We start from the raw sequence: 16,124 nt of genomic DNA, 5'->3' as shown, positions 1-16,124 counted from the left end.
TTTTGGAAAACTTGTAAATTCCCCAAATTGTTGATAATAGTATAATGTTTCATCAATAATCTCACCAAATTACAAAGGTCCAAGCAAAAATAATATTCTGTTCATTTTCAAAAGCAAAATGAATCCCTCCCTCCTCTCAGAAAACAGAAAGGGAGGATCAGGACCTTTGTGCCCATTGTAAAAAGGTGTCAGTGATACTTACAGAAATAAAAATCCTTGCTCTGAAACCACCAAAACTGACTTTCTATATTACGCATGAAACAGTGACTGACTTAGAAGGGAATTGCAATTAAAAGCATTCTTTCTTCTTTTCCTGGTTTTGATTTCTTCGATAGCTCTTCCTCATTTCTTCTCTCTATCAGTACAAAAGTAGCAGAAAAAAACTAAACTCCTGTTAAGGGCGTGAGGTAAGAAAACCAGTTTGCTGATGCTTTTTCTGTTACTGGAAGTTGTAATAGTATCTGAGTTTTCTGAAAGTTCAAGAGAATTCATTCTGTGTGGCCTCATTTAGGTTTATCATTAGTAGACAAGCAACAAGGCAACAAAAGTGCTGAACCTAGTTGAGTTCCTATTTCAAGGCTTCAGAAAGGCACTTCTGCTGTGCCAAAATCTCCTTTCTCTGGTACAAACCCTCAGTCCTAATGTAAGCCTTAGCTACCAGTTCCCCCCAGCGCTGGCATTTGGCCTGATTAAGTTTCTTCTGAAGCAAATTTCTTACAAACACAGCAGAATATGTTGCACCTGCTCTTCCTTGGATAATATTACCCCCTGGATTTCAGCATAAAGTGAGACTAATTTGATCTGCCAGCGTCTGTGCAGCCTCAGTCCACGGTGTATCACATGCTGCATCATGAGTCATCTGACTTACTAATCCTTGTCAGCCAGGCAGTCCAGGAAGCATAAATGCATCATCTCATTCTGTTTCCAAAACAAATGTCAGAAAGAAGCCAAAAGTGTGCATCTTTATGGTATTCTTTAGGATCTATTGAAAGCTATCCTCCTCTTCCCTCAACATGTTAAAAAGGAAAAGTTGATTTCAATGAGAATCACACAGAGCTGATTGAATTGCTTCCTGTAAAGCCATTTTTTCCAAATAGCTTAGTCTGGATCCAACACTGGCCCCCCTCCCCTTTCTTTTTTTTTGTTGTTAAAAATCTTCTCAACAACTTGTGGATGTATTTCGGTGAATGTATATCTTGCTCACAGTGAACAGCTCACAACCTAGTGCTATCCCTCCCCATGACTAGCTGACTAGCTGCAAACTTAGAACAACAGTGCTCTGACTTTTGTACCAACAGCCCCAGGTATAGGTGAATGGTGGGTACAGCAAGCCATAAACACAGATAAACTCTTGCTCATTTAATAATTTTTGAAGTTTTTCAGTTCTGACTGTATAGAGAGGACAGTAACATCTGAACAAAAAAGTCATTGTTTTGGCTGCATCTAGTGACTCTTGCCGAGTAAGGACTAAGCCATTTCATATAGTCCATTTACTTTTAAAGAACTGGTCCAGACCCTGCATTTCTTATCAGTGTTTCCTTGTGCAAAATTGTAACTGAAGGAATGAGAGAATGGGATAGAAGTGGTAAGACATAGCAGTGTAAGCATGATTCTTAAAGCATACATTTTCCTCCACTGCAAAAGAATATTAAAAGGTTAATCTCCTGCCTTATAACTAGGGTTGATCGTATACTAGAGTACAATTGTAATTTTTGGAAAAAAATGACTGCTTGTGCATATTCACTGCTAATTCAGGTATCAAAGTCAACTCTTGCACTGAAGAAGTTAAAGCAGAGAGGTAGCCACGACTGTTGGAGATTTTTGGGTATATTTTCTATGCTTTGTAGAGGCTCTACCATTTATGATATCCTGTGCATTTAATGTATGCTTTACAAGAATAATAGATGCTTTTGCAGCTACATCATCATACTCTAAAGATAGATTTAATTACCAGGCCAGACATTATCTTCCGTAGGAAGACAGGCATATCAGAGCTCTTGGACTTGCAGACAGAGTGATTAGATTTTTTTTTGTGCCAGACAATGTGATAAAGGACTCTGTCCCTCCACGTTCCATTTAAAACATTTAAACTACTTGCTAGGCTAAACATAAATGTTTCTACTCTTCTTAGATTCCCCCTAGAATCCTGGATGGAGTAATGCAAATTCTCTTCTCTAGATACTATTGTATGTTTAAAGCTCCCAATACTCAAGAAAATCTTGAATAGCACTAAAAATAGCACTAAAATGGAGCAGTTCAATGGAGCAACAGAGGTAGAGGTGAGTAGGGCAATCTCAGGCACGCATAAGTTTTAAAAGCCATGAGCTTCTTTATCTTCCACAAAGACATCTCCCTTAAATTTAAATAGCTGCTGTCTTTGTCACTGACTACCTGACTATGTATTTATCTGCCCAGAAGCAGAGTGCGTGGCCTTTGGCCCTGCTATTCATAGTGTTACTGTCTCTGCCTAACAATACTGTGAACAGAGCTGGGCTTCTGTTATCATCTTTTGTTTGATGTGAGTCATTGAAGCTTTGATGTTGTTTGTGAGAAAAATAATGATTAAAAAGAATAAGATCTTCACTCTCCCCCCCTCTCTGCTCCCCACAGAGAAATCTGATCTGTGTTGGGAAAAATCTGTGACTGATCCTGTCTTAGGTACACACAAAACGCAGAGTTCAGGAGAGAAATCTGTTAATGATGAAACTCTTAGCATCTCTTTACTGGAGGGTCAGAGAAGCAATTTGCCTTAATGATCAAATTTCTGTTTCCCATTAAATGAACATGTATGTCCAAATACATACAGAATACTTTCTCTGTGTGGTGAACACAGCTGTCAGTGTAATCATAGTGTTTCATTTTCAGTGGGATGTCTTAGATTTTCTGCTTCAATTGCATGTGCTTCCCCTTTACAGAATATTCTACCAAAAAAGGGGGATGATTACCTCATCTTGAAGCTACATTAGTAGATTTGAAATGCTCTACAGTTAAAAAAAATGCATTTTTCTTCAGAAATTATTATTTTAATAAGCTTGTTTCTCATTTCTACTGATGGAACTTTTATCTTGCTGGCATTTTTAATGAAAAGCAAATGTGATGCAGTGTAGTGTAGCTAAAGCTCCTAAAATCCGAGCTTCAGAGTAAATGGATAGCTGTTCTGCTACACAAGGCAAAACCTCCTCTGCCACATAAAAATAGTCTGATCAGTGAACACTACAGAAACAAAAAAAGTAAATTTAATAAAATTATTATGTCCCAAGTGTAATAAAAAGCAATGAACAAAAAATTGGGAAGCTTTTATCTTCACAAACCTTTGATCCACAGTGTGAAGGAAACAGGCTTTTTCCAAAACAGGCTTAGTTTCAAAAACTAAGGTATCCTGAAATTGGAGGTGGCTTGATTCCCACACTGAGCAGCAGGGAGGGAGAGAGCAAGGGAGCAGAGCCATGGCTCACCATGTGCCAAAAGCAGTCAGGCTTACCAAGCAAATACAAAAAGGTTTTGGATTTAAACACTTGGATATGGAAAATCTAGCTTTGTATAATTCCTATTTTTTTAAATATCCCCAGATATTATTATATATCTATATTTAGCTTCAAGCTCCACGTCAGCTTTTGATACAGCACATTTTGTATGTCTTCAATCTTCTTTCTTCTGGGTCAGACAGGCATTCCAAGGGGTAGTCAAAGAGGATTACTAATGGAAGGTGCATAGATCTTAAGGATTTGCTAGTCTCTTGTAAACCATCTTACAAAAAGGGGCCAAACTCAGCAAACAATTCTAGCCAGGTAAGCAAACAAATGTGATACACATCCCCTAAAAAAGAAGATTTCATTATCCTTTACTTGGGAGAACTGCACCTCAAAGTGGGTTGCCTTCAGCTACTTGAAAGAAATGCAGAGAGCAGAGCAGATGCATAAGGAGGATGAAGAGTCAAATCTCCCCAGAAGACTGATCAACTCCTAAAAAATATTTCAGAACGGAGGAAAAAAATAAGGCTAGGGAGGCCATAAGTCTCCTGTCTGACTTTGATGGAAGCTGCCAGCATTCACTGGTTGCTAGGACCCTCTCTACTGTGTAGATGTTGAATGAAACAGAGCACAGCATTAGGTCCTTCTGTAGCAACTGCATTGGTATGGACATACGTGATCTCCACAGAGTTCCCTTCATGACTCTGCCCACACGGATTCAGGAGTTCTAATCACTAGCATGGAAAAAAATACATGCAAAAGACTTGATTTATTCTCTATGGTTTAATGTTGCAATTTTGGTATCAAAATGAGTGCCAAGAATTTGTTTCAAACATATGATTTTATAAGCACTATGCTAGTGAACTATATAAGTACTGCTAAGATTCTACTAATATGTCAGCTGCCAGTCTACCTCTTTATGTTGCATTTGTAATGATGTAATCCATTCTATCCCCACATGCAGTCCCTACAATGTATTACAACGGCAAAATTTTAAAGAACGTATTTGGAAAGACAAAAAAAAAAAAGAAATCTAGGGCTTGTCTGTAGTTCTAGTGTTCAGCCAGCCCTAAATGGAGGATTTACAATGCTTGAATACACTGCTGATGTGCTAAGTGTATTAAGGTTTGTTTAAGCTGGATATGAAAACTAAAACTTAGCTTCACATTGAAAAGAGAATCTCCTGCAGTGTGATACTATGACATCAAGTTTTTTGTTTACCCCTAAGGCTGGTGCTGCAATGACTTCCAGGTTTGATGGTGTCTCTTTTTTAAGTTGTTGAGCAGCAGGCTAATAGCTGCACAGCATGATGCAAAGACAGCAGAAAGCAGGGAAATCAGATGTGAATATATTCCCCAGAGATCTCCTGCTAAGATAGAGCTAACTAACCAGAGTTTTAGTGCTCAGATGTAGCCTTCTCATGCAAAGGATGGGCTGATTATCAGATCTTCCTGCTTTATTGCACATTTTTTGGTTACAGATGCTATTACAAACCATGAATTCTGGTGTAATATGCATTCTAGTGCAATATGAACTATTATATTGAAAGGAACATTATTTTTAAAGAGTTTTCACCCAAGTTCAGTCCTACACCCTTCCCATATTGTGCAAAATGATCTTGGTATATTTAAAGATAAAGGTTTATTTTCTTCTTCTGTGCCTGCTTTGCCTTAATTGTTTGAAAGCCATAGATTAGTTTATTTCATCATGACAAAGACTGACTTAATAAGTAGACAATATCTACTTGCTGTTTACACAAGCACATTTTGCTCATGTCATACAACAGGAGTCGCCTGTGCTGGGCGGTCACTTCATTATTGCCATAGTGGCAGCCTCATATGCCACAAACTTTGGAGAGCAGGGGAAAGCACGTCATCATTCTTATCTCATTTGCTATTGGAGACACGTCTGGTCTGTAAAATGAAAAGGAACTGCTAATCCATTACTCTGTGTGTTTTGGGGAAGCTATATTCAGGCAGTTCAACACTTTAATGTTAACATAGCAGCTGGTATCTGCTTCCCAGGTTTTGGGTTTGTGTTGTCACTGACTCATTCATTACTCAGAGCTGTGAGGCAGTCTGGGGTGCAATGATAACAGGGAAGACTTGTTGCAGTTCCCCAAAAATGCCCAGGGAGCATATCTCCATGTTTTCTCAGATATCAATGGCCAAACTGGAAGTCTTTAGTGGCATAAGGCAGTCTGCGTGATTTCAGTAGGAGGAAGACTGGCTAACAACACATTCATTGATGGTTAAACTATAGTTTCTATAGTGTTGTTTTCTTTTATCATCCTGCTTGTATAGGTGTGCTTTCTATACATATAAAAGAGAAAAAGTTAAAATTGTTTGGGTTACACAAGTCAAATTGTGAAGCTCTCCAAAAGAGAGAGGCATTATTCTGGTCATCTACAGCCCTAATAAAGTAGTTCTTGAGAGGTTATACACTTTATACCAAGCACCCAACCAGTCTTTCCAGAAGCACGATTAAAAGAGTAAACTCGAAGTTAAACACCACACAAGGTTAAACCACATATCATTTGTCACTGACCTTAAAGGTTTGGCCTAGAGTGCCCCTTAACAGTTTGTAAAGGAGCCAGAAGGGAGTGCAAAGGCTAAGCTTCGATTTTCCCTTTGGGTCACACATACTTGGACTGGTCTGACAGGAGCAACTAATGAAACTCTTCCCTCCAGCACCCCTGTGCAGAGCACTCCACACCTTGCCATGACAAGAATCAGTTTGTCTCAAACACAATAACATAAACAGGTGCCCTATGAGCTTTTATCACTTAGAGAGGAATTATGTTTACAGATATTACCACCTTCAGGAAATCTGAAGATTTCTTCATAGAATCTAGACTTTTGGTAAAGTCAAAGAAAAATAAGAGTTCAAATAGCCTTCAAGGCTGCACCATAAGCTAAGTCTTTTGCCCTAGAGAGGCAAGAACAATCTTCTCTGGACTCTACAGGAGCAGTAAGTAAAAATTACCTCATATAATGGCATGCAGATGCTATCAATCCACTCAAGCTGCAGCCTGGGTAGTTCATCTTTCCTGTTCCGATCAAAAATGGCCTGAATTGAGAAGGGAACAAAACTGTCATGCTTTATTACATTGGAGTATTTTACAGACACATCATCCAGCACTTTGGAGCTATGATCAAATTCTCACAACCAGAACACTTTGTAAACCATAATCAATCTTTGCAGCAGTGCACCTACTGCTTTGTCTGGCATGAAAAGTAAACTGTTTATTTTCAATTCTGTTTTGAAATTTGTAGGCTGAATATATTTGAATTTTATAATTCTGTGATGTAAAATAAATAATACACAGTTAGAGCTGAGCTGATAAGAAACCTCTTGTAGAAAGGGAGATAACTTTGAGCAGAAATTTTCCTTTTCTCATATAAGGTTTTCCAGCTCAGCAAAATGAACAGTGATGGATCTGGGCTGGCTCACTCCCTCCCAGTTACAACTCTTTCTGCAGAACCAGCCTTGTCTGTGAATCCAAAGGGTGGGGAATTAAGAGATATGTTTTGGGAGCAGTTATCAATTTGTTTCTCTGGAACCAGCCTAACTGATTGCTCGTGGCACTCGCCCAGAGAAGAAATTAAAGAGGTTGAAAGGACGCAGAAGAAACTGAGTTCTGAAGAGTTTGAATGTGAGATTAGTTTTCTCCACATCTTGCCTGACATTACTTTGGTCCATCAGCTTTCTATTTACAGGATTTTAATCCTCCTTCTAATAGCCTATCCATACCATTTACCAAATGCCTTTTTTACTCTCTGAATATGCCAAGTTTTAAATCTCTCTCTTCTGTTGAAAGTCTGCTCTTATTCTGGCCCATCTTCTCAAGGTTGATGTCTTCTGAGAAGAATTACTTACCTTCTATACACTCCAGACTATACATATTATATTACATTAAATGTCTGGTTGACTTCTAGTTGTAGTCTGCTCTTTCTTACATAAACAGGTATCACACAATGTATCTAAATAAGACCAGGATGTAAGATTCAAGGACTCTATGATCTTAAATTAGAATCTTGAGTTTGATTTAGGAGAATTTTGTACTTCCCATTCAAATAATTTTGAAAAATCCTGTCATTTTCTGATTGTTATAAGCACAATACAAGAAAAAGATCTTTCAGTTTTAAGATAAGAGAATACTATGTTTTCTTTCTAACAACTCTCCTATCTAACTAGTAGAAATACCTATCTAGATGGCTTGTCGTAGCAATATGTCATGAAACACATCGGCATCTGATCTTGCTTTAAAATTCCTCGTTATTGTGGTAAAACTCTACATAATTGTGACCCTTAGCCATCAACTGTTGGAACTGATGAACGTTGTGATTATTTTCTGGCCTCATCTTCCAACACAAAACAATACATGAGTTTACTGGATTCTTTGAAACTTTGAAGGGCCAAACTAAGAGGAAGACTCTTCCTTAAAGATGCATGGCTTCAAAGCATCCTACATGTGGACCCCAAATTACTGTATTCCTTGGTGCAGACTGTAAAGTCCAAAGGAAGAGTGAGAGGGCTGCTATGATAGAGGAAACACTGAAGATAATTATAGCAATACACTCTTCTTTCTTGCCTCTCTAGGCTGCTGGATGCATATTTTAAGAAGACACGAGTCCAGAAGAAAGCTCTGGCTTTTATCTTTCTCTGCACTTCTACCTAGTCTATAATATGTCCAAAATGTAGATGTTATAACACACCTTACAATATTTCTTAAGGTTGCTGGACCCGGGCTACTTAAACTGGAATTCATTGCTACTTGAAGACATGAATGTTAACCTATGTGTTGAAATAAAATTACTTCCTGTTATGCTTCATTAGCATGAGAAACACACTTTGCAAATTTTATATACCAGACAAGAAAGGCACTTATATCCACATTATATAAGATGGTCCTTGCAGTTATTCAGGCCTAGACTTCCTATCAGAATTGTGAAAACTGTGACTGACCGATTACTCTTCTACTGGATTAGAGCTAACACTTTTTGTGATGTATACACAGAACAAAAACGGTGACCTCATATCAACAGACAAGAAGGCTGAGGTACTCAACAACTTTTTTGCCTCAGTGTTCAGTGATAACAGCTCTCCTCACCCCTCCTGGGTCAATGGACAATAAGAAGGGGGCCAGGGGGTGATAGCCCCTCCCACTGTAGGGGAAGATCAGGTTCATGACCACCTGAGGAACCTGAACATATATAAGTCTATGGGACCTGATGAGATGCATCCCAGAGCCCTGAGGGAATTGGCTGATGTGGTGGCCAAGCCGCTCTCCATGATATTTGAAAAGTCATGGCAATCAGGAGAAGTCCCTGGTGACTGGAAGAAGGGTAACATTGTGCCCACTTTTAAAAACAGCAGAAAGATGACCCTGAGAACTACTGACCTGTGAGCCTCACCTCTGTGCCTGGGATGATCATGGCACAGATTCCCCTAGAAGCTCTGCTAAAGCACATGGAGGACAGGGAAGTGATTAGAGACAGCCAGCATGGCCTCACCAAAGAGAAGTCGTGCCTGACCAACCTAGTGGCTTTCTATGATGGGGTAATGACATCAGTGGACACAGGAAAAGCAATGGATCTGATCTGTCTGGATTTCTGCAAAGCCTTTGACACAGTCCCCCACAACATCCTTCTCTCTAAATTGGAGATATGCATTTGATGGGTGGGCTGTTTGGTGGTTCAGGAATTGGTTGGACGTATGCATTCAGAGAGCAGTGGTGAATGGCTCGATGCTCAGATAGAGATCTGTGACAAGTGGTGTCCCTCAGGGGTCCATACAGGGACCGTTGCTGTTTAATATCATCATCAGTAATAGAGACAGTGAGATCAAGGGCACCCTCAGCGAGTTTGCAGATGACACCAAGCCGAGTGGTACAGTTGTTCCACCAGAAGATGGGTTGTCATGCCAAGGGACCTGGACAAGCTGGAGAAGTGGGCCTGTGAGAACCTCATGAGGTTCAACAAGGCCAAGTACAAAGTCCTACACCTGGGTTGGGGCAATCCACAGTTTCAATACAGGCTGGGGACGACATGATTGAGAGCAGCCCTGCGGAGAAGGACCTGGGGGTGCTCATTGATGAAAAACTCGACATGAGGTGGCAATGCATGCTAACAGCCCAGAAGGCAAACTGTATCCTCGGCTCCAACAAAAGAAGTGTAGCCAGCAGGTCAAGGGAGGTGATTCTGCCCCTTTACTCCACTCTTGTGAGACCCCACCTGGAGTATTGTGTCCAGTTCTGGAATCCCCAGCATAAGAAGGATGTGGAACTGTTGGAATGGATCCAGAGGAGGGCTATGAAGAATATCGGAGGGCTGAACCACCTCCCAGATGAGGACAGGCTGAGAGAGTTGGCGTTCAGCCTGGAGAAGAGAGGGGAAAGGAAGAAAAGGGAAGGAGAAGGCTCCAGGGAGACCTTAAAGTGACCTTCCAGTACCTGAAAGGGGCCTATAAGAAAGCTGGGGAGGGAATTTTTACAAGGGCATGTAGTGACAGGATGAGGCGGAATGGGTTTAAATTGGAGGGGGGAAGATTTAGACTATACATTAGGAAGGAATTCTTGACAATGAGGGTGGTGAGGCACTGGAACAGGTTGCTCAGGGGGGTTGTGGATTCCCCATCCCTGGAAGTGTTCAAGGCCAGGTTGGATGGAGCCCCAGGTGGCCTGGTCTGGTGGGAGGTGTCTTGGCCCGTGGCAGGTGGGGTTGGGAAAAGATGATCTTTAAGGTCGCTTCCAATCCAAACCATTCTATGATTCTATGAACTACTACAGGGAAGAAATCCATTAATGCCCCTCTAACATCACATGAAGTGAAAAGCTCACGTGCAAGTATTATCGAAGTGAGAACAAGTCTGAGCCACTGGATCAGTCTTTTTTTAATTTTTGGAAGCATAAATACATTTGTGAATAGCTTGTAAGTTAAATTCTTTTGAATGCTTCCTGTTACCCTTCTCCCGTTGCCTCCAGATAATGGCTTGTCAGCGTTTTGAGGTATTTAACATGGATAAAGTTTTCCCTTCAAATTGTTCACTGAAAATCTTTATGAAACTTTTTTTAGTTCTTGTTTGACATTTTATACCCATCTGGCTATATTCCACTCAATACCAATGTATCTTTTCCAATCAGTATTATATTTAGTTGTATAGCTGTAGAAATGCTTTTCATCATTTGATACATCAAATAACAGACAACTATAGCATAAAGTAAATCCAACAATTTTGATTCCATAAGTAGCTGGTGATTTTTTATTTGAATACTGTATATTAAAACCAACACCTGTTGCTTAGAAAATTAGTCGACAGAATAACCTTGGGATATAGGTTTAGAAAATGGGGAGAAGAGTTCAATGCAAAAGTGCTTGAGTTGGCTGGACAGCTTTTAAATATGGGTCTAAATGCATGTCTGAGCTTATGGGATAGAGCTGTTATTTACTCCAAATTTTTTTCTACATACATAATAGCTACTTTTTTGTGAATTAACCCAATGACATTTTCTTACCCTTTTCAAGTGAGTAATTATGTCAAAAGCAATAAAAACTTACTGAAGGGGTGAGTTTGAGTTCAGATCTTTCTCTGTCTCCTTGTTCAAAGAACTCACTGGTTACCAGCTCAGCTGCCTAAAACATAAATCATGATAAAGATTAGAGTCCTTGCTACATAACTTTTAAGGTAATGACTTCATGATGATGACTGTGCTTAACTGTAAAGAAGTGAACAGTGCCACTTATATGACTGATGCCTGGTACATGTTTATATAGCTTTCAGGACTGGGCATTCAGGGGATATAAACAGCTGTAACCACCAATAGGCACACTTAGCCTTTTTGGATGGGGAATTGACAAGGGGAATTACATTGCAATATCAAGGTAGCACTCAACACAGTTCTGTGCAACTTACTCAAGTGTTGAGAACAAAATAGAAAATTATAGCTTCTTGTTGGCATGCGCAATTATGCCTGTAAAAATACTTCTTAACATGTGCGAGACCTCTCTGAGTGTTTAAAGGCTGTTGCCCTATACAAACAACTTCACTTGTCAAAGAAACTTAATTAAGCAATAACCTATGTTCTCTTAATTTAATGTGAAATCATAAAGGTTTTGTCCTCCACTCAGCTTTTCCTTTTTCCCCATGACTGTCATCACTACGAGATCTGAATATCTAAATATGAACTCCAATTGTGATGTTCATATCATGTTCAAAATCAAGAACTGGTGAGTTGGAAGTTGGAATGTGTCTTTCTGATTTTTCTGAATGAAGATGCTCTCTTCAGCAGAGGTTTGCGCTTCACAGAAGAACACAAGATTTAAAAACCAAATTAGTTACAGAAGCAACAGGAGTTTTAAGAAGTCAAACAGTGAACAATCCTGATATAGTAGCATTTATATGCTGTACTCTTTTCATGCGTGGGGCTTAGAAGGTAGGCATGTGTGACACTTGAAATGAAAAAAAAAAAGAAAAAGGAAACTAATCTACTGAAGATGATATTCTGTTGCTAAAGCTCCTGTCATGCCTCCTTATTGTTTTCAAGCTAGGAAATTACTTCATAATGCCAAGGCACAAGAGGCTGAACTAAGGAGAGAATTGCACTTCATAAAATCTCAAAATTTCTTGGTCTGGAAATGCATGGTAGCTAACATTCACACATCCTAAGCTTACTACAGTTGAAATAAGGAGTACGAAAATAAATTGGAAGTAGGTTAGGTGATAGTATAAAGTACTCTTAAATCTTGAGCCAGGCTATCACAGAGTTTGGAACTTTATAATATATGTAATCCCAGCACACTAATAAAATTCTGGATCAATACTCTAGATAGAGGAATAATTTAACAACTCAGCCGCAATTAAGGGTTTGCCTAGTGTATTGTATAAAAATAATCATGACATAGTCTCACCCCTGTGAATCACCACCATTCTGATCTAGTTCTCCTTGTGTCCCTTTCCCTCTTCTTTTGCCTGTTTCCGTTTTATCTTCCTGAATTTTGCCTTCTTACATGTAGCATTTATTCTCTTTGATTCATATATTCTAATCCCTTTCTCCCTCACTTTTCATATTCTTTTTTCCTTTTGGCACAGTTGAAGTCCAACTATTTCCTGTTTTCCTTCTCTGGACCTGCTAGCCTGTCTGCTCAACCATGTAATGTTTCAATCAATCCCAGACTGGATTTTTCAGTATAAAGTAAACCTGTACACTAGGCTGCAGGGGAATTTTCACCTGCAGACCTCAAAAGCATTAAGGCTAAGAAAACCAGTTTGCCAGAGACTTAAGCACTAATTCAGCGCTGTAGCACAAAGATCGACAATGTAGAAAACAGACCCTACCTGTCATTTCAGCTGCCAAAGAAAACGGAGAAACTAACTGAGTTAGAGGAAAAATGAGAAGGGATTGCACACACTGCAGTTGTGGCTAGGTGGCACAGAAAAAGCTTGTGACTCATTTTCTTACTGCAGGATATGAGCAACTTTGCCGATTTCCATGCCAGGTGACCATATTCTGGCTGAATAGAGTAACAGCCTTAAAAGGCCTATTGTCACAGTCTGCTTATAAAAGCAAAAAAAAACCTCACCTGAGAAAACTGCAAGCTGATCTGAACCTCCAACCACATGAATGTTTTTTTACTGAGTTAATGTGCATGGAACTTTCATACCACCACAAAGATGGGCAAGTCCCTTTCAGCTTCTGTTACTTCCTTGTCCTTCTCCAAGAAATCTGGCTGCTTACTCCTGCCTCACTAGTTCTCTGGTCTAGTTTCTCTTTTCCACCCCATCTTTTTAACTATCACTTTGCTGTAAAGCCAGTGAAACTCCCTTCAGGTGCTTACCCATACTCAGCTGTGCCAATATATTTCCTATTCACTTCTTGATGCTGTGTATTCCTCCAAAACCCTACAGTCTGCCATATATTGGCTTGTTCTGCTCCTCAGTAAAGAACACGGAATTATTAGCATGGGTACAGGAAATATTAAGGATGGATTCTCAGTAAGGAAAGACACCTCATGTGGTAAAGAACAAGTAGTTGCTTGCCAATGCTGGACCCAAGCTTTATGTACATTTCTGAAGAGCCTACCCAGCAACAGAAGCCTGAATTTTTGTTTGCTTCCAAGTACAGGATGCTAAAAAAGGCTCTATACTATACTTGCAATTTTTATTCTCAGTGTTGAGAAAACAAACACATTTCTCTTACCAAATACACTGAAGATTTTATCTTAATCAAAGTTTACAAATAATCTGCTGATTCTGCCCGTGCCAAGGAAAACTTAGGGACAAAACAAGTTAGCACTGCTACATGTGGCTAATGCTTTTCTTGTTTAATCCATCCATGTCTTTATATGGTTTTAAAAGGTTAATAAGAGGAGAGGTTGTAAAGCCAGATCTCTCCAGGTACCCACATGCTGCTCACCAGCATGTATACATGGAAATATTATGCAATAAACCATTTCTTGCAGGAACCTCCTGCTATTTTTTATAGCATTAATACTGCTGTAAGTTGATTCCAGGTTTGGTCCCTTGTAAGCCAGAGCCCTGGGAATATTGTCCTGCCAGTCCCGCCTCCTCACAGCCCTGCTATTAATCATGACTTGCCTGTCTTGAAATCTCCCACGGTTTGGTCACAGCTCCAAGGTCACAGGCTGTCATTAGCATTGATCTGAAAAACAGAAATGAACAATACAAGCTGAATCAACCTTTGTTGGATTTCTAAACAACTCTGCTCTGGATGCATAAATAAATAACACATATATAAAATGTCAGCCCTGGCATCTTCTTTTCCTCCAGGAAAGAATGACATGTTTGAAATCTCAGCCATCAGCATGGCTTTTACATCACAATTGTGCCAAGGCAGGCTAATGTGTCATCAGATGATGAATTCTGGTATTGTGCATTGCACACTAGAAAAGAAATGATATTGCAAGGGATTAACTGCTAATTTTGCAATACTCCTAACACTACTTACATTAATACCTATAATATACTAGAAAGCATGTGCTTCATGATATAAGTAAGGATGTTATTACTTAATAACACTTGCAAACTGGATTAATTTATATGCTTATTTGTAAGTGACTGCTGTAGCAAGAGAACCTATAATCACAGGAGGCATCCCAGACACTGTTTAAGCAGTTTCTACAGCTCATCTACAATAAAAATTTAAGATTTACTATGAGCTATACTGTTCCACAGTAGTTTAATACCTAGCTACAACCATGTTTTATATGCATTAGGAGAAAGAAACCGTTCAGCTGTAGAATGTGTTTATGTACAGTACATGATGCAGATAAAAGTCTAAGAAAGTTTAAATGAAGAACAAGGGCACTGAAAATGAAGCATCAAATATATTGCCTGAATCTAAAATTAGAAACAGGTGAAATGATATGGAAAATAGAAAATTGGCGAATATTTTGGTCTGAAGACCAAAAGGAAACAGAATTTTAATGACATTTTAGATAAATGAGACATAATCAGGCATGCATACACAAATGCACACATTTAATTGACCCAAAAGCATGGTGTACCCAAACCACACACAATGTCTGAGGTTTTCTATAGAATGCATGGTTAGACCATTCTCAAAGGCTAGAAGAATACTGTGTATCTGCAAATACCCAGGTAGAGACTAGAAGAGCAGAAATAAGCATGGCCAGTGAAATAAAACAGAGAGGAGGAGGGAACAGGGAAATGGACAAGAAAGATTTTTGTGTCCTGAGGCAGAATATTGATGCTTTCTGGAGAAGAAGTGGAAAGGCTGAGTAGTAATTGGTGCAGCTGGGAGAGAGGGAAAAAACCATGATGGAGTTTGAAGGCAGAAATAGGAATGGAGATGAGGTCACACTGATTACATCCCTGCTGTTCGGTAATGTTTAGAAATCATACCATGTATTTAACACAACAGATCATATTCTTATAAAAGATACCTTCTCTTGTTACTATAAGTCTTCACTCCAGGATATATTGAATTCCTTAAACAAATATGGCTGTACTTTGAAATAACCAGAAAGCAAGAATAATAGTGCTCACCGAAATATTTCTCGGTGTTTTTTTATATTCCAATCATAACCACCTTTACCGACAAGTTCAAAAAACTCGGTCCTCCTCCTGCAACAAAACAGATCATCAAAGAAGGAAATAAGACATTTCCAGGGCAGCACTGCAGTAGAAACACAGTTCTCTGGATGATACATAATCATTGCTCCTTATGTATTATTGTTAAAGTCGTTACACTGACAGTCCATTTAAGCGAGACGTACTAATTTCCCAACATGTTCTATAAATGTCTGTTATCAATGTCAGAGTTGCCTAGTAAAACAATATTGAATTTATGGGCTCCGCAGATAAGGAAATAAATGGCACCGAAATGTTCAGTCTCCCATGGAAGCTACAGCAGTGGACAGAGAGACAATAGAAATATTCCTGTAATATATACACACTTTTCCCTACTTGTCCTTGTAAAATGCTTTTTTCACTTCTGGGTCCTGAAGGGTTTTTCAGAGATGTGCAATTCCTGTTATTTTCCACACACAGAACAAAACAGTGAGACACTGGAGCTGCAGCTGTCTCGAGTTAATAGTTCTTATTTACAGGAAACTAGGTCTCCCTGTTGGGCCCATGCTTTGTCCTCTGGAGTATCCTGCCTGTTTCCTCAAA

At 39.3% G+C, this 16,124-nt stretch overlaps 1 protein-coding gene across 6 annotated transcripts in view; it reads right to left on the bottom strand.

Annotated features, from left to right (window-relative positions):
• The window catches only part of PDE11A (phosphodiesterase 11A), a 131,080-nt gene that overhangs the window by 9,272 nt on the left and 105,684 nt on the right, over positions 1–16,124 (bottom strand). For 4 of the 6 annotated variants that reach the window (XM_069861038.1, XM_069861041.1, XM_069861042.1 and 1 more), the window contains exons 16-19: positions 15,498–15,575; positions 14,063–14,130; positions 11,030–11,100; positions 6,456–6,539 (exon numbers count right to left, since the gene is read on the bottom strand). In XM_069861038.1, coding sequence (XP_069717139.1) covers positions 6,456–6,539; positions 11,030–11,100; positions 14,063–14,130; positions 15,498–15,575 — 301 coding nt within the window. Of the gene's footprint in view, positions 1–6,455; positions 6,562–11,029; positions 11,101–14,062; positions 14,131–15,497; positions 15,576–16,124 lie in introns of those variants that run through there. The other 2 variants (XM_069861043.1, XM_069861039.1) reach the window with 2 other exon arrangements.

Source organism: Phaenicophaeus curvirostris, chromosome 7 (genome assembly GCF_032191515.1).
Source record: "Phaenicophaeus curvirostris isolate KB17595 chromosome 7, BPBGC_Pcur_1.0, whole genome shotgun sequence".
Lineage (NCBI taxonomy): Eukaryota > Metazoa > Chordata > Aves > Cuculiformes > Cuculidae > Phaenicophaeus > Phaenicophaeus curvirostris.
Note: the sequence above shows the minus strand (reverse complement) of the source record. Positions and strands in the feature narration are given on the sequence as shown.